The sequence below is a fragment of the Lagopus leucura genome, unplaced genomic scaffold (genome assembly GCF_019238085.1).
Source record: "Lagopus leucura isolate 7727_CA_CO unplaced genomic scaffold, USGS_WTPT01 Super-Scaffold_100157, whole genome shotgun sequence".
NCBI classification, from domain to species: domain Eukaryota; kingdom Metazoa; phylum Chordata; class Aves; order Galliformes; family Phasianidae; genus Lagopus; species Lagopus leucura.
Window position 1 is genome coordinate 33234220 of NW_024962334.1, and position 18648 is coordinate 33252867.

At 41.1% G+C, this 18648-nt stretch overlaps 1 protein-coding gene across 1 annotated transcript in view; it reads right to left on the bottom strand.

Moving 5' to 3' along the window:
* Positions 1-317: 317 nt before the first annotated feature.
* DNAJC1 (DnaJ heat shock protein family (Hsp40) member C1) overlaps positions 318-18648 on the bottom strand; it is a 93947-nt gene continuing 75616 nt past the window's right edge. Inside the window, exons 9-12 of the mRNA XM_042889075.1 lie at positions 15343-15462; positions 3332-3380; positions 1533-2014; positions 318-532 (exon numbers count right to left, since the gene is read on the bottom strand). Coding sequence (XP_042745009.1) covers positions 464-532; positions 1533-2014; positions 3332-3380; positions 15343-15462 — 720 coding nt within the window. The 3' untranslated portion in view covers positions 318-463. The remainder of the gene's footprint in view (positions 533-1532; positions 2015-3331; positions 3381-15342; positions 15463-18648) is intronic.

An 18648-nucleotide genomic window follows, 5' to 3' on the forward strand; every position in this document is an offset into this window, starting at 1 on the left:
TACCCACCGCCCCCATTTTTAAGGGTTAGCATAATTTTTTCAAAGTTAGTTATGAAATACAACATAGCAGATAATGGCAATTCTTACTGCCTGTGCTTCAAATGTGAAATCAAACCGAATGCAGCAGATATAAATACCAAATTACGAGGGATCTTTAATGTCCTTATATTCTGTACCCACACTGGCTGTAACCAATGTTGCAGTATGCAGTCAGTGGGTTACCTGAAGGCCCACTCCTCTTTTAGACATCAGCACCTGTCCACGTAAGCAGCTCCTACAAAAGTACGCCTCCGTTCTGCAACACACAAAAGAGTTGGTAAGATGGCAAAAGATTTATTGATACTTTCTTTTACTAAGGCACGTGACGTATAGAAATACCGAGGTACAAAAATGCAGTTTCCTGCATACAAGTTTTACAACCCCATTTTGACAAAGATGATGTAGATTCTTCTGCTCAGAGCACTCAGCTTTTGGCCATTTTTTTCTTTTGTACCAGTTCAACAAGCAACTTGTATCTTGCTATACACTCCTCCTAAAAGGAAAACAAACGTTAATTTGATAAGTTAGAGGAAAAGAAAGAAAACCAGAGTGTGGCACTTTTATAATGCAGGTAAAACTTAAAGCAATACCAAAGTTACTCATGCAGTGAATTTCAGAAGGATAATCTACATGTGTGAAAAGTGGATTAGAAAAACAAACTTTTGATTGACGTTTCTTACTGGGTAATTTCTCTCTTCCAAGAGCACACCACACCAAGAAAACCCCTGCCTGCTATTTCTATGCAATGCCTGTAAATGCAGCTGTACAGTTGTACTGTATGAGCCCTTCCAGAACAGTTACTCAGGTGTGAGCCGCACTGCAAGGCACTTCGCTCTACTAAAGATGAGTTTCTGCAACCATCTCGAGCAGCACCAGCTGCCATCCCTGCTGATGCACAGCTTCAGAGCCACAAAGTGCCTGCAGCCCCTGCCCACACCTCTTGCTTCCTCACGCTGTTTTTGGCACAAGTAAAATAAGGATTTTCTGCAGCTACAATGACTGAGCACACAAACGGAGCTAGCACAGCTCTATCAATCACAGCCAATCCTATTTTAAAAAGTACACTTGCAAGAAGAGAGCATTTACAACCTGCAGCTGGATTACTTAGTGTGCTGCTGAGATGGGACGAGAAGGGTACGGTAAAAACGCAAGCAAAGGGGGTCATCAACAACTGGTTACCAACTCTGAATCAAAATTTGTTTCAAAATGTAGTTTGTCTGCAACAGAAAATCTGGAAGGCATAGGAAAGGGAGGTGTTCTGAATGAAACAGGAGTTACTGCAACATTTCTGCAACATATTAAGCAGACTGATCTAATGGAAAATACCTTCAATAATCAGCAAATGTGACAGTAATGCTTTGACGTCTTGACTGATGGCTACAGGTGAAGTAATGCCCCCACTTTGCTGCACTGCCCTTCAGTCTTTAAGATATTCATAAGTGGGTAGAACAAACATTTCCTCTTTATTTACGTTCTAACAACAGCAACTGTACCTTGCTTTTTCCAGGAACGCATTTTGCTATTTTGTCCCAGCGGTCCGACGTTCCCTTTGGATACTGCTGCAAGGCCATTTCCAGAAGCTTCTGTTGGTTCTGAGTCCACAGTTCTTCTAAGGCACGGCTCTTCTCTCTTTTTCTGCCCTCGTCATCGCTTTCTTCCTCCTGTTCTGTGTTATCGAAATCCTTCTGGCGTCTTCCTCTGCCCTTCTCCTCCAATCCCTCTTTTGTTACTGCTGGCACCATTTCGGGTGCTTTGGGAACCTTCCGCCTGCGATGCCTGGTCTCACCAGCACTGCCCTCCTTGGGATCCGTTTGGGCATCTGTCTGTTCTGGGCTGTGACTGAAGTTCCCCTCCTCCTCCTCCTCTTCCTCCTCTCTTTCCCTCTGCGTGATGATGTGGTCTGGTAGATTCATGGAGACTTTGGCATTCTTGGAATTCTGGGCCAAGGTTTTAAGCTCGGAGAGCCTGGTGACACCTGTTAAAGCACTGCTGTTATATTTCTAAATAAATAAACCATAAACAAGAGGTTCTACAAATAGCAGGTACTTGCAACAGCGCAGAGAGCAAGTGAAGCCCTTACAGATCACGCTAAATTCCTCATGTTTATCCAGAAATCAAGGCATTTGTATGAAGCAACGAACTTAGTCAGTTAGGAGCTCATCTGGTACATGTGAAGTAACAAGTAAATTAGCACACTGACAAACAACAGAACAGCATCAACAAATGAACAAATCACAGAATCACACAATCACAGAATGGCCAGGGTTGGAAGGGACCTCAAGGATCATGAATCTCCAACCCCCCTGCCTCATGCAGGGCCACCAACCTGCACATTTAATACTAGACCAGGCTGCCCAGGGTCCCATCCAGTCCGGCCTTGAACACCTCCAGGGACGGGGCATCCACAACCTCTCTGGGCAGCCTGTTCCAGCACCTCACCACTCTCTCTGTAAAGAATTTCCCCAACATCCAACCTAAATCTTCCCTCCCTCAACTTAAAACTATCTCCCTATGTCCTACCGTTATCAATCCTTTCAGAGAGTTGATTCCCCTCCTGTTTCTAGGCTCCCTTTAGGTATTGAAAGGCTGCAATGAAGTCACCCTGCAGCCTTCTTTTCTCCAGGCTGAACAAGCCCAGCTCCCTCAGCCTGTCTTCGTAGGGAGTTGCTCCAGCTCCCAGATCACCTTTATGGCTCTTCTCTGGACCCTCTCCAACAGCTCCCTGTCCTTCTTGTACTGGGGGCTCCAGACCTGGACGCAGTGCTCCAGATGGGGCCTCACAAGAGCAGAGTAGAGGGGGACAATCACCTCCCTGTCCCTGCTGGCCACCCCTCTTCTGATGGAGCCCAGGATACCATTTGCTTTCCGAGCCGCAAGGGCACACTGCTGGCTCACGTTGTTTTTCATCCATCAGGACCCGCAGGTCCTTCTCTGCAGGGCTGCTCTCAAGGACCACTCCTTCCAGTCTGTATGGATGCCTGGGATTCCTCTGGCCCAAGTGCAAAACCTTGCACTTTGCTGTGTTGAACCTCATCAGGTTCACCTGGGCCCACCTTTCAAGTCTGTTGAGGTCCCTCTGAACAAAGCCCACACTAAACTGAATAAGGCTGGGAGGAGGTATCTACAAAGGCAGCATTCCCTCAGAGTATGTCAGGTCTTCTCCTTGTTTTTAGCAAGGCAGGCTGTAAGAGTCTCTGCACAACACATGCTGAAAGTGACCGAATGCACCCGTGTGCATGCAGTATCTAAACACAGTGCTCCCTACAAGTGGTGAGGAGTTGGCAGCACACACCTGGTGTATACGTCACAGAGTCCTTCACCTGTTTGGCTTTCATGGTGACCTGCACAGAAGACGGAGAAAAAATGGGACTATTAAAAAATTACATTTATCACACGAGAATCCATATATGCAGAATCCCTGCTTTGTCCTCTCTCTTAATATCTAAATCTGTGACTTGGGGAGAACTAACAGCACAATGAGTGTTTTCCTCACTGAATCACACAGAATCACAGAAAGGCCTGGGTTGCTGGAAGGGACCTCAAGGATCATGAATCTCCAGCCCTCTGCCACAGGCAGGCTCAACAACCTCCACATTTAATACCAGGCCAGGCTGCCCAGGGCCCCATCCAGCCTGGCCTTGAACACCTCCAGGGATGGGGCATCCACAACCTCTCTGGGCAGCCCCACCAAGAATGTGGAGCTTTGCCAATGTGCAGACCTCAGTGCAGATCACATAGAACACGGACTCAAATTAAAGTACTTGGATTCTTAATTGCTTAACAAGTGTGCTGTGTCAATGACCTGCAGGATTCAAGTCTCATGTAAAAACATTTTAAATGTCTTTTTTTTAAGAATGTGAGCGAAGCTATACACTGAAATTAAGCAGTCTGAGCCACCCAAACAAAAAATAAAACAGGGCACTTACAGAGGTAACAGAGCACACACGTGCAATGGGGACACCCCGCTGTCCGTAGCCAGGGCTGCAGATGTGAACAGCCCATTGGACTTCATTCTGCACTGAGCAGCACACTGCCACTTGAAGTCAGAAATCCCCACGCGTGTTCCCATTCAGCCTCGAATGAATCACTTCTGGAGCCCTGCACAGACCTCTGCTGTCCTGGCTGACCATGCTAAGGGCAGCAGACTCCTCTCCCTATGCAGAGCAGCGCTGGGGGAGAACAGCCCACACTGTGCAGCACTCCTCTAAAGAACAGGAAAGATCTCCCCCATAAATTAAACCACATTTTCAGGGATGATTAAATTTAAATGAGAACTCCACGGACAAAAAAAAAAAAATCCTTGCTCTAATTAACCAAAGTCTTTATCCAGAGATAGACATCTGGCATAAAAAAACCCAGTCCCTACTGCTGCAGTGTGATAAACTTTTAATCGTTTGAAGAGGAGAAGCCTAAGAACACCAAGATGAGCACATGATTCGAACCAGCACCAAGCCTTCTGTCATCTGCACGGTGCCGAAAACTGATGGACCCCCACTGAAAGGGACAACCCACTAACAGAGAAAAAGCAACTCTCCTCAAAGAGCTGAGAGTCTAAATTCATCCAAACCTAAATATCCGAGTTCCCCTTCCGCTGTTAGCAGAACAGCTCTGTGTGCCCGCACTGTAAAAGGCAAACTGGAGGGGAACCCATTGCTGATTGCTGAACACAACTCATCCTACGCAGTGGCCTGTTACGCATCTCCGAAATTATCTTCATCTAAAGCAGATTATAATGATTACTTTGAAAAGTGAGGAGAACTGGTCATGTGAGAGCGCAGTGGGTTGTTCAGAGCTGCAATGATGCAGGGGATTCACCACAAGTACAACGAAGCATTGTCTGTGCTCACATATTCCAGACAGCTGACACTAACCCAGTCTGCTATTTTTAAACTTCCTTCCAAGACTTGCAAACTGCTCAGATGACCAAGAAGAGAGGAAAAGAGACAGGACATTTCCCTGAGCCAAAGAGAGCCAAGCAAGCAGCCAGCAGCCTCAACGCCACCGTTCTGCCTTCTGCGTGCTGAAGCACCGATGTCGCAGCAGGCTGCCAATTACTGCCTCGTCCTTCAACCTGGGACTACACATGCAACAGAAACTTACATTGGAAGTGGTGCAAGTCAGTATCCTGGATTTGAGTGCCCTTTACAGGATGGATGTTCCCAAATTAGGCTAGTGCTGGTATCCAGCAATAGACACAAGTTTTGCTGCATGTTGCATCCAACTGAATTAGAATCTAAAATGGCTCTCTCCACTGGAGCAGTGAAGGCCTTCAGCTTACTCCAAGATCCTGACAGTATTTCACATTCCTCCATATGTGAGAAATACCAGCCTCACCTCAGCCTGTCCTTCTTTGAGTGACTCCAGCATCAGTATCTTTGCCGGCCCAGTTTTACAATCTGTAGTAAGTTACTGCATCTATTGCACAGGACTTTTGTAGGCATTACGATAATCGTTTATGGACTTTCAATTTGAACATTCAGCAGGCAGTCCAGAAACAACAGCTATGTGTAAGGTTTGGATATTGAGAATCTACGATACCAGGTCCTGAACAAGCTCTGTCAAACACCAACTGCTGACATAACTCCGACAGCTCACCAACAGCATCACTACCAGCATTCCCATATTCCATAAGATGATTTAGCTATTATCTATTATCCTTTCTTCCTCACTTTTTTTTTTTAAATCAGCTTTCTTCTTTTCTAGTTGTTATGCAAAATCCTTGTTTACTCCAGCTCCTCTCACTCAGAGCTCAGGTACCATGTATACAGACTTAGGACTTATTTGTCCATCAGCTCCAACTGTCACTGCTGTTACAGATGCTGACACAGGTAACATGTCAGCATTAACCTATTAAGGATTATGAGGAACCCATCCTATGGAATGTATGAAATCTGTATTTCACTTTGATCTGTTTGAGTTTAATCACTGCTCTTGCCACTCACATTTGCAGTCACCTCTGGTGCCAGCTCCTCCATACAGTGACAGCCCTAACATCAATCACTGCTTACCAGTGCTGAGCAGGGTTATCTACTGGGTAGCTCTTAGCAGTTATTTTGCAGAGCAGAAGTTGCTCTGTTGCATTCTCAACTCTACTTCTTATCATAACTTGCTTCGATTTATTACTTTCATTCAGCAGCAGATAACATACTCGGAAATACTATTATTCAAAGCATGAAGCAGTTGCAGCATTATGCTTCTAATTATTACTGACAATTGCAATGGATACTGCACTGTGAGTTTTATCATTACTGTAAAAAGTTGTGCTAAAAGCCCGCTGTTATTTGACAATGGCTTTCATCAAAGTATTAGTCAGCTCTGAAGAAAACCTGGCTCTGGGAACACCTTAAATAATAAACATCATGACTCTGAAATGGATTTAAAACAGAAGAGGGCAGTTCTCCTATTTTCACAAATAATTTTACTGCTGGAAAGGCATACTGCATTATCTTAGAGGAATCAGCTTCAATCTTTGCTGTTTCTACACCCAAACAAACCAGGCATCCTTGTAGTTCTCTGGGGATAACACAAGTCACAAATGAAGTCAGGTAATCAAAAACACAATGAAATATTTTCTTAGACAAAGGAAGATGAGAAAAAATGTTTGCTACAAGCAATCATTACTGAAGTAGACAGTGAACAGTCTGACTGTGGGACATACAGAAAGAAGCCACAGGAACAGTTTGCTTCTGTGAACTCCTGTCTGAATTCAGTTTCAATAGCACTCCAGCTACAGAAAGATCTTACTGAAAGCTCAGATTAGCGGGATGATTTTATGCAATGAAAGCCAGGCAGAGCTGGCTTCCTCTTGTACTCCTGACAATTAGTCTGGATCACAAGACCAGTTGCTACTCAACAAGACACCTAGCAGTAAAAACATTCCTCATCCTGACCAACCTGATGTTAAATCTCGTTACCCTGGACACCTGCCACCTCTTTCAGATGGGACAATCAATGCATCAGAGATGTATGGGAGAAAAAAGTATTATTCAGAGTCAGCTTAAAAGGCTTTTGGCAGCATAGGCAAAATTTAGGTTTGCTATCACATGGGTGAGAGGCTACACTTTTTGTCCTGCCGGGAAGGCAGGCATAAAAAAGCACAGAATTGTGACTGGCCTAGGGGGAAAACCCTGTAAAGTCAGGTACAGTGATCTTACCCACACTGAACAGCCAGAAACAGCCCATTTGCAGAAGGTGAAGATCAAATTCCCCATTCCCACAGCAGCAGCCACAAAATAAGCTGGTCCCTCCACAACCATGGTCAGCCCCCCTTTGCAGGGCTCTGCAGTGGCCAATGAGGCTTTGAGGCCTTTCCCACCCTGCTGCCCCCAGGCACTCCTCTTCTGGATACAATACTATTCTGATCAGGGCTGCCAGGTAAATACAGAAGTACAAGTCTCCTGCGTTCTGAAAACACTGAAAAACACGAGTAGACAAAGAGATAACTCATGTCACTTGGCTCCCAGATATATCTAACTTTGCAAAGCAGGACGACATGCTGGTGTGCTGCTGCCAACCCAACACACTGACAAAGCTGTTTACTACTCTTAGCATCTTCCTGAGCAAAAGCTATCTACGACGCTGCCTCAATTTCTCAGCATCATCTACCAGAGACCTGCTGTCTCCTAGCAGTGTTCTGCACAGCCAGTTGTTACCTTTCTGCTCTTCATCTATTTACGTTGAGCAAAAACATCCAAGATCTGTGGAATTACAGAAAAAAGGATAGGTACAGCCTGGAAGTAGTGAAGCTAATATGCAGCAAAGTGAAATTTTTTTGAATCTGTGAGGCTAATTTGAGCCAAAATCACATTGTTCTCAAAAAGGAAAGCCAGATACAGAAGGACATCAATTATTTCCTGCTCTTGTCCAAGAAACAGACTTTGCTGATCTTTACAAACAGTGCAGAAAAAGCTGCCAAATTCGAGGTTCACTCCTTATAGGCAAAGCATTACTTGTTGCACTGAATTGATATCCCAGTCTAGATCTAAACAGCTTATTCACAGCAACCATAATTGCATCAAGAATGGTTTGACCCAATTCAGCAAACAATAGTGACTCACTGTTTTATTTTCATGTGGCAGACTCAAAATTTGTCGCTTTATAAAATGCCTTCCCGTAAATTTACTAAAAGATTGCTAGAACTGTCTTCCAGCTTTAGCAGACTGGTGAAACATCAAGCCAAATCATTCTGCTGCTTTTCTTTTTAAACAACTTATTTCCAACTTAGTAGATCTCTAGAAATGAAGTAGTATAAATTAGAAGACGTACTTTTGCTCTGGCCCTGCTTCTAACCATTTGCTTAGTAGATTGTTACCACCTTTTCCAAAAGTGTGCAATATAACCAGTCAATGAGGCCAACAAGCTTTTGTTCTTGAAAGTACTAAGAGACAAATTACGAACTGGATTTGCTTAGATCAGCCACTGCCAGCCTGCAACAGTATGGCTTTCTTATGGTTACGACCTCTGAAGCTGTGTGTGATTGCAAACCTTGCCACAGCCAACAAGAGCAGGCAGCTACAGCAGAAACACCACAGCTGTGTGTTTAGTGATGAGGCAGTCTAAGATGCAGCCTAAAGCACCGCATTTAGAACATCAGTTGCTCTTTAGGTGCCCGAAGAGTTAATTTAAAACAGAAGAATAATTCCTCCCTTTTTTCAGGACTAAGAGGAAGAACTCAACGCCCAGAACTGTCATGACATTGGAGACTTCAAACTACACCTCTTTTTTCTTTGACAGTCAAAATCTACGTTTGCATTTTCTTCAGCTCAGTACTGTGGAAACTCAGGTAACACAGAGGAGCTGGGCTCAAACGCCCTTTGCAAGAATTGCTTGGGCATTTTATGACCTTTGGTGCAAAATGCATTACCTTTCCTAAGAGCTGGAAGATTTGAATTCTGCAAAGGAATTTAAACTCAGCTTCTCAGGATGTATATGGAATGTTTTGTTATTCAAGCTACACTGCAAAGTTATAGCAGCATTGTCCTGAACCGCTGTATAAGACATGTATTTGAATTAAAGTTGGTGTCCCACTGGCTTCTGCAAATAGCTTTCTCCTTTAAGTGACAGGAATGCTCTTGTCATGCCTAGCAAGAAGGAAATGAATCTGTTTTGTATTTGGGTATAAAGTGCTCCACGCTGCCTGATTCTACAAACACGGCCGGGTCAGTTGTGACAGTGCAGACAAAAACTGTGCAATCACAGAATTGTGAACAGCAGCCCTCGTGCAAAGCATCCCCAGGCATGTTGGTGTGCCTGCAGGATCACACAGCTGTTCTGAAGACTTCACTCTTAGACTGAAGGATCTCCACGACCTACATACCATCTAAATCCCATCTCAGATATTCATAAGTGCTTTCAGACCTTGATCCAGAGCTAGATCTTTATACTCCAATAAGCAACCAGAACAACTATTGATTACATAAATACACGCAAGCTGCTGAGAGGGACTGCTTCACAACAACCACAACTGGAGATCACAGTAACCAAGTTAACACACACACAGTATACCAAATGAAACACAAAACAGACTTAGGAAAAGCTTAATCTCCAGAAACAAAAAAGCCCTAATAAATTCATTAACTTCTGCATATTAATTACTTCTCATGTAGATGTTTTCTTGCTGGCAATGTAACAAGCTTGCACTTGCCAAAAATGAGAGGTGTATCATATAATGGCATATAAACATGCAATGAGTGTGAACTCACACAGTTAGACTTAAGGCTGAAACCGTTGCTTGGAGAGATGAGAAAACACAAAATAAGCACTCCCCCCCAGTCTTGTGCTTTCAGGTTTCACCATAATTCAGGATGTCTGCTCCAATACATACACCTGTCTATTGTTTTGCTGTCTGCCTTGTCCTTTTCTATACAAGCAGCAAATCCCTATCACTCTGTTTTTGCAACACAAATGCATGAGATTAGTGACTGCAGGAGCAAACAGAATCAGTTTAAATCCTGTAAGACAAGTGAATGATATTACTTCACAAGTATGAAATCTGAGATCTCTTTGCCTTTAATTTAAAAAACCTGTACCTAATAATCACATTAAAGTCTGTTTGGCATGCCAGACAGCTTTTACTTCCTCTGTTATTTTTACAATTTGAATGTCCTTTGTAGTTACTGAAATTAATTTATGCCTTTCAGCAAATATTTTATTTTTTTTAATCTGTAAGGGTAGGCATTGTCAAGTAAAATATGCTGCTATAATTCCACACGTAAGTGCTTTTCCTCAATCTGAGTTCAACAAAAGCCAGCCATCATTATAAATCTTCATAAAGCACAGCATTTGTCAAATCAAGGAATGTAATTTTTGCAGAAATAGTCACCTTGAAATTCTATTCGTAATTTATTCTATGTTTTAGGGTGTTCTCAGTATTTAGGAAATTCAAACCTAACTTTTTGTTTTGTTTTAAAAGGTCAATTATTTCCTTAAGTATTGGAGGACAGGAATGAGAACTAACCCTGGAGCAACAAATTCAGCAAGGAAAATGGGTCAAAGAACAGATGTTCAGGGGATGGCAGAGAGCAGTGGTACAGGTAACCAGGTCAGCCGGCAGGAACTCTGATTAGAGTTAACTGAACTCCATTTCCCTTTCATAATCAAAATACTTGAAAATCTAATTCATACCACCAGCCAACTGCAGTAAAAATGACTTAAAAAGCTGTAGCAGCTTTTGGTTGTGAAAGCAGTAAGATTTCATTATACTAAGCTGGCTGAAAGTCATCTTTATGGGAAAAGGTTGATAAATCCCCCATATGCACATATTAAAATGTCAATTAGCCATTTAAATAATGAAACATACTGATAAAATGAGCACAATTGCATCCATTTTGGGTTGACTATTAATTAGCTGTTGAAGGATGGTTTCCAGGAGAGAGACAAGATAAGAAATACCCTATAGTTGATATGACCAAAGTTAGAGCAACACCCTTCTCACAGCACGCCTACACCATGGTAGCAAGCCTAAAGTAGCTGAGCTGAAGGAATACGTTGCAAAGATATTTCTGCTGGTATCACAAGACAGCACAAACAGAAACAGTACAGCTGCATGAGTTCAGATGCACTACAGTATGGACACAGCTGTTTATTGTTGGATTTTGGCTGGCACTTTCCCACTGTCCTGAATCACATTGTGTAGAAGCATCTGTTTGGACAAGGCATCTGGTAGACAGATCCATATAATGAGTCTTATTCTTGTTTGTGAGATATTTTGGGAAATAACAAAATTAACAGACTTAAATGCCTACAAAATAAGAAAACAATCCAAACTCAACTGATTTTAGTAACTGTATAAAAGAAAAAGCATGTGAAAGATGACTTTGCAAGGAATTACTGAATGTAAGAACCATCAAGCTAAGGTACATGCAGTGATTAATAACCATCTTAGTGACTATCTGGGTTTAATTTTACATTTTTTAAAATGAGTTCACACATGCTTCCAATTGTAGGAACGTTTTGTTTCCTCCCCCTTTCCTCCTAGATAGCTTGCACTTGCTAGTCTAATCACAGACCATATGAAGAGAAGGACCTAACCTGAGGCAGAATCTTTATATCGATGTCGTTTCTTGCAGATGTTTCCCTAACCCGTTTTTTAAAGACTTTCAAAGGTGGATACTCCACAGCAGCTTATTCCACTGCTTTACTATGCCTTTTAAATCTTTGCCCCTTCATGGCTTACTCAGATGTGTATGTTCAAGTTCAGGTAACTACTTCTTGCCCTATAAAGCTTATATTGAGTGCAAACAACTTCCTTTTTGCAGTTCTCTCTTCAGATAGTTGAATGCCTACATCATATCTTCTTTCTGTTCACAGCCCATAAGAATTCCTTCACAATCTTTTCCATTAGATCTCTAAAGATCAGCCACTCTCCTTATTCTCTTCTGGACTTGTTACACTGAATCATGCTTAAATGTAATACTGAAAATTAGACACAAACTAGAGAAGTAGATGCAGGTTTACCATCCTCCTGTGTTTTCTCATTATGATGTTCCCCTTTATCACAAAAACTTGCTATTTGTTGACCTGTATTATCTCTTCTAGTCTCTGCATTTCTCCTGCACTTTAGCTGTTTGCCATCTTTTATTTGTGAACCCTGTCATTATCTTGCTGCATGTACTTGCATACTGTTTAATTTGTCTATTACAACCAATACTCCTACACTTGCATATTATTTCTCTAATTTGTTCTGATCACTTTGAATTCTACTCATCTTGCAACGTATTTGCAGTTCCCTCTTAGCTTTCTAAGAGTAGGTTAAGAAGTTAGGCTATTCCATCATCTTTCATCACTCAGGTCAGCAAAGGTGCAATGCAATGCAAAATGTAACTTGTTGCATTATTTGGTAATGCCCCTCAGTTGGACAGTGAGCCTGTAACAACTTCTACAGAACCAGTGGGACAGACACACTATGGTGGGAAGCACCACAGCACTGTCAGATCCAGGAGAGAAAGAAATGACAAACTAAAAAGGACAACTTATTGCCAAATTGATTTTTTTTTTTTGGTCATTAATTAATGCCTGTTTATCTTCAGATGAGAAACATCTTAAGGAAGTTCTGCTAACACGAAAGGTTCAAAAGCAAAGCCTCTACTCAGAAAACTGTTTCAGAAAGTGCAAAGTGGGTTTTGAGGTACCAAATTAAAAGAAAAAAAAAAAAAAGGAAAAAAAAAAAAAGGATGACTTCATATTATTCATATTATTCATATATATGACTTCATATTATTCTTTTAAAAGTACTGCAATATTTTTCTCACATTTTTGGTAAGGAAGAATGAAGTCACAAGCAGCAAAGGAAAGATAATTTTGGATTGCACCATGTTAAACTTTTTATTAACACCTACTTATCTATTCTACAGTCAAAAAGGGACACACTGCACTCTTTTATACAGTTCTCTAGCTGTGAAAGGAAAGCCAGCACTTACTGCTCCTCATACTTCACAGGACAAAAAACAAGCAGAAAACTGTCTGAAATTTTTAAAAAGTATTTCATATGTCCTCAAATTTGACCTTGAGTATATCAGTCCTTTTTCCTTGATAATACTTTAGCCAAGAGAGAGTCCAAGCCAAATGAGATGTAAAGAAGGGAACCCCAAACCGTGCTGCACGGGCCATTTCAAAACAGTCCCTCCAGCACAAAAAAAAACCCCTTCTCTCCCTGCTTCTCTTCAGTGGAAACAGGGAGCAGCTGTTTGGGCAGGAAACACTGACTGCACCTTTCTTCTGCATTACGTTCAACACTGAACTAATTCCTGTGGCTCTCACACAACATTTTTTTATTCACTTACAGTGATAAGTAAGCAAAAGAAACTTAGGAATCCCTACCACAAACATACGTCCTATTGTCTGTCTCCTGTAACAAGTATAAAGGATGCTGCAGATATTGTTCAGAAGTTGAAAGGATACTCCTGAAGTTTCACTGTCTCTGCTACTGATCTAATAACAGTTTGAGACAGAAAGTTCCCAGGAAAGTTTTGTTTAAGTGTTTAAGTGTTTCTTGGACCTTAACCACTGAAACTGTGCGATGTGATGATGAAGGGAAGAGAAACACTACTAAGTATTCTGTATTGGGAAAGCGGACCCAGCATTATCAGCAATGTGAAATTTTTAGAGAAATAAAAGATCGTGCAGAGCACACTCAAACTAATCACATAGCTGGAGGCCACAGGAAGTAAAAAGGATTACCCTCGGACTTTGCCTCACACCCCAAAATCCCTGAAATTTCCATTTTTCATACAAGAAAATTACAGCTCTTAGATCTTTCCTCAACGCCATTCACAGCGCTGAGGTCTTCTCGCCTCAAAGAAGGGAGTAAGCTTCATTTTTCTTCCCAGCCCTGCCAGCGCATACGCATGGTGTGCAAATTAGTTATTAAGCATCCTTCATGCAGTGTATGCTTTTATAATTGTTTCAAGGAATAAAGCAGAAAACGGCTGCAAGAAGTCTCAAGTCGATGTGCTAGTTTAGTGACGGGCAGAAGTGGAAGCTATCCACGTGTTTGTGCTGTCAGTAAGCAGCCAATTCACCCTTTCTGAAGACAATCTCAAAGATCCACCCCATGCGTACTGCCTATATCAAGTCATGCGAAATATTTTTGCTATTAAAGTCTGCTTAGTAAAGTAAATCAGCTTTTTAATATTCACCCCACCTCAGTATTATGATGAACAACACTGAACAGAAACTAGCCAGAGTAAACAAACAAAAAAAATCAATTACATTCACATAGCAGGTTTATAACTTCTTGTTTACATTCACTTATTGTTTGCAAATAGTATGGCTTGTTCTAAAATGACAGGAACGTAAACGGCTTGTTTTCCAGTACAAACGAGTAATTGAGCAAAATAACTCTACAGATAAAATCTTTAAAAAGCAACTTCTAAAAATATCTTTTTGCGATTCTATCAACGAGGATGGAAAACAAACCATTATCCAGACTGCCCAGAGGGTACAGCGGGTTACGCTGCGCTCTGGCTGGAGGCCGTGTTTCCCATTATTTAAGATAATTCCCGAAATACAATAAATGAAGAATATCTAATCTCAAAACATACATCAACAGCTTTAAACATTATTCTCATTAACCCCTCCAGAGCCTATAAAATAGGGTCAGCTGAAAGGGCTTTCAAAGGGTCCTCAGCAGACACTACATCATGTTCCAGTGATCTATTGCTTGAAAAGGAAAAGTCTTTTACGGCCTGGTCCCTGAGGGTTTTAAGATCATAACACTTAAAATCCATAAGTACAAGCTTTCTTTGATATGTGGTACAATACTATAAAATATGAATTAACAAGGATATTAATCATTTTGCACAGTGTTATTACCCAAGCTATAATCCAGAAAAATGGACTGAAATAGTATCACATGTATAACTTGTTCTAAAGTTTGCAGAGATACTTCAGTTTAATTAATGGAAACCATCTGTCTAAACACCATTAGCTCATCTATGTTTTGAAGGGCCGGCTTAGAACAGAAACGTAATCTTTAACCAAGTCCCACAAATATTCGCTCGCAGTTAAAAGGGTCCCTACAAAACCCAAGTGGCATTGTTTTTCAGTTATTGGGTTACAGTAGCGTGAGTCTCCCAGCACCAGAATCCCCCATACAGCTGATCAGTTACAGCTGCTAATTGCGGAGCGAGAAACGGGCTGACATCTGCTTCTTGCATAGTTAGTTAATGGTTCACTTCCAGGTCCTAAAAGGATTGTAGCCTCTCTCAAAAGACAATGTCGGCCCCCATATATGTCTGCCTTCTACACTGCCTGTCTTGCTCTGGTTTGTCACTCTCTCTACAATGCAAATCTGAGTGAACTCACATCTGCCACTGATCGACCCAATTCGTGAGCAATCTTTTCCCATCGACCTGGGGTCCCCCCTGGGAACTTAACCATACTTCTTGTCAGCTGGCTGAGGTCCTCTTCTGTCCATTCAGGTGCCTGTAAAACATTTGTAAAACATTCATTACTGCGGGGATATTGGACATATATCTGTGAGGTAATATACTGGAAAAATTCCTCACGTGAATTAATCAAGTCTTGGAAAAAAAAAAAAAAAAAAAAAAAGAAAGTAATAGTTGACATATCTGGGCACGATCTCCCTGCTTTATGGCAGAAAATGTGTAGGAACAATAGACCAACAGTGAGGTACTAGAAATTCCTAATAGGAGAAAAACATGTTTTGTACGTTACATACAGGCATCTGTTTAATTCACATTAGCACATCTATACAGTGTACGTAGCACCAGAAAATTGCAGTAAAGAGCAACAAGACTTTTATTAAAGATTAAGCTGCAGCTTAAGATACAGAATTTTAGACATTTCTGTCATTTCTCACACAAGATGGTGTCAGCAAAGATAAATATTACTTTTGTATTTAAAACATCCTCTGAGTAGAACAGAAAAGTCATTCCAGCTTTTGGTCACCGCAGCCATCACATGTTTTAGAATTCTTGTGCGACTCAGGAATGAAATCTGTTGATTCTAATATTCCACTAAGAGCACTGGCCACCACCCCACCCCTGCAACAACACACCAGTTATACCACGAACAGGATGCTTTGCAATCCAATAACCAAAATACATGACACCGCTGTACTCTAACAACACCAGACAATCTGATAGAAATGGCTGTCTTCATAATGGCCAAATAAAGTGAACAAAGCCGGGGAGCACACAATTACGGCAGCTTAAGCCATGAAATCCCGCTTGCCTCACAAGGCACAGTAACCATCCCTGACATTTGCAGCATCCTTGGCGACATCTGCAGAGCCCAACCTTTGTTACGACCACTAGTTTGCCATTTTATTTATTTTTAAGGAATTCCTTATGACATACCTCTTCTAATCACCATTTCCGATAATGAACAGCACATATCAAGCAGTTTGCATTACAGAGCCATCAGCACAGAACAACAGTCAGAGGTGAGTGACCCCAGGGACCATCTCCACAACTACAGCAAAGCTTCTCCCTGACACTAATCCTGCCTGTCATTCTCCCACTGTGCTCTAACCACACTGACATCCGCCTGCCGCACTGCGAGCTTAACGGGGCCCTTCCTGACTTTTTACTGTCTCCCCCAATCAATGGTTCAAGCGTGCTCTTTTCACCATGTCCAAATGGCAGCTTCACTCATAATCAAAGTGCATTGCTCCTGTTAAAGGGCTTCCCGAAAGGCTCCACCATTTGCATTCATTTGCAAAGCAAACTACTTTTATTCACTTTGTTCTGCTATCAAGAGTGTTCCCTGAAGCAGATAAATTGGCATAAATACAACCTGCCACTTAAAAGACAGTAAATAATAGCCAATAGTAGCAAGGATTTCATCAATCGTCCTGGTTTGGATCCATGTAGCCCTTTATTCAGTGCTGAAAGCCTCAGACATTCATATTCATATATTTTTAATACAAGTGTAATATATATTTGAGTCACTGCAGAGAATTCGAGATGTTTAAATAACGTGTGTACGTGAGAGTGATCTCATGCACATTACATGCACACCCATACAACTTGGCTGAAGGAAGACAGGACAAACACACAGCAGATCCCTACACTGCAAATAACCTTTTTGTTTTTATTTTATCGAGCAAGTTAATACATTCCATACCCTCTTTTATGCTAAGATCACCCTGAGATTTTTAGAAGGCAAGTTTAGGGGGCAATGTTCTACTTATGAAGTAGAAACTAACTTGCTATCATTTAAATAACAATTATTCCTATGTTTTAGTTTAAATAATTATGTTCAAAACATAGTCAAATTTCATACATTAAAATCAGACCTTGATATGCAGTTAACTGTAATTTCTTATTTAACTTATATCAAAACTGTTTTTTGGGTTGGTTTGTTTGTTTTTTTTTTGTTTGTTTTTTTTTTTTTTTTTACAGATCCACAGCTATTTTTCCTTACCACATCCAAAGCATATCTAAGCAATTACATACGGAAATCAAGATGATCTTCTCAGTGATGTAGATGCTGTGGAAGCCTTCCAGTAAGAGTCATTTTCAGACTTCTTTGTAAGCTCTGTATTTTCTCTGTGCCCAAGACTCTACTAAGCACTTGTAAATATTAGAATTAATTTTTTCTTCCTAAATAGAGGGTAAAACTATAATTATTTTGTAGATCTGAAACAAATTATATAGCTTATTCAGAGCACAGGAGTTCATTAGCTAAATTAAAACATCAACTGATTAATCTTATTTCAAGCTGGCAATTTTAGAATGTAAGATCTAAAACATCTATAAACTTGGGAAATCTTTGAAAAAGCTTTTAGGAAATCTACTCGGAACCCCTAAAGCTGTAAACAGCTTTTGTGAATTTGCAATTCCTCAGCAACAGTTAATTGTGCCTTCAGATGCAACAGCGCCTACTGTGATCCAACTACTACAAACAGCTACGAGGGTGGTCACGGCGTGAATGCGTTCTCCCTGTTCTAATCTGTAGCCAACTGTAACTGTGAGAGTCAAATAAATGCATAAACATACCGCCCCGTCACCTAGAACCACGTGTGTCCAATACTACTGAAACGCTGGGCCAAAATTCATCTCTACAGTAAAGCAGTGGAAGACACCACATGGTGAGGGGACAGCTGTTGTTACTACACAAGCATTCAGATTTTGCATCAAAAAAGCTGTGTTCTGGGATTACCTTTCCATATTGAATACAAAATTAGAAGTACAGAGTTACGGTCTGCAGTCTTGAAAATGAAAATAAACTGCAAGTGTAAACATAAAAATTCATAGCGTTCTCTTCAGTAATAATCCCTTAACATGGTTTATCACACTTAACTGGCAGTACTGGAGGATTAGTTCACCCAAACCACAACGGACCTTCCATTGCAAAGCAATAGGAATGTGGTTTATTGTTTACAGCATGACTCTTTTGCATGCATCCTCACTTCGCAATTCCATCCCACCTCTTTCATTACAACAGAGCTTACACTATAGGATATATATTTAAATTCAAAAAGCTCTAATTTCAGTGCTAAAAGCAAATTTTTAGACAACTAAGTATTTGTTATCAAGAAAACAGTGTAACACCTTTATACCTGTTAACATTAGTAAGTATAAAGTACGTATCATTTTACCAGTAAGGCTGGGAAGTGGTTAGTATTTGAGAGTTTATAAAGTG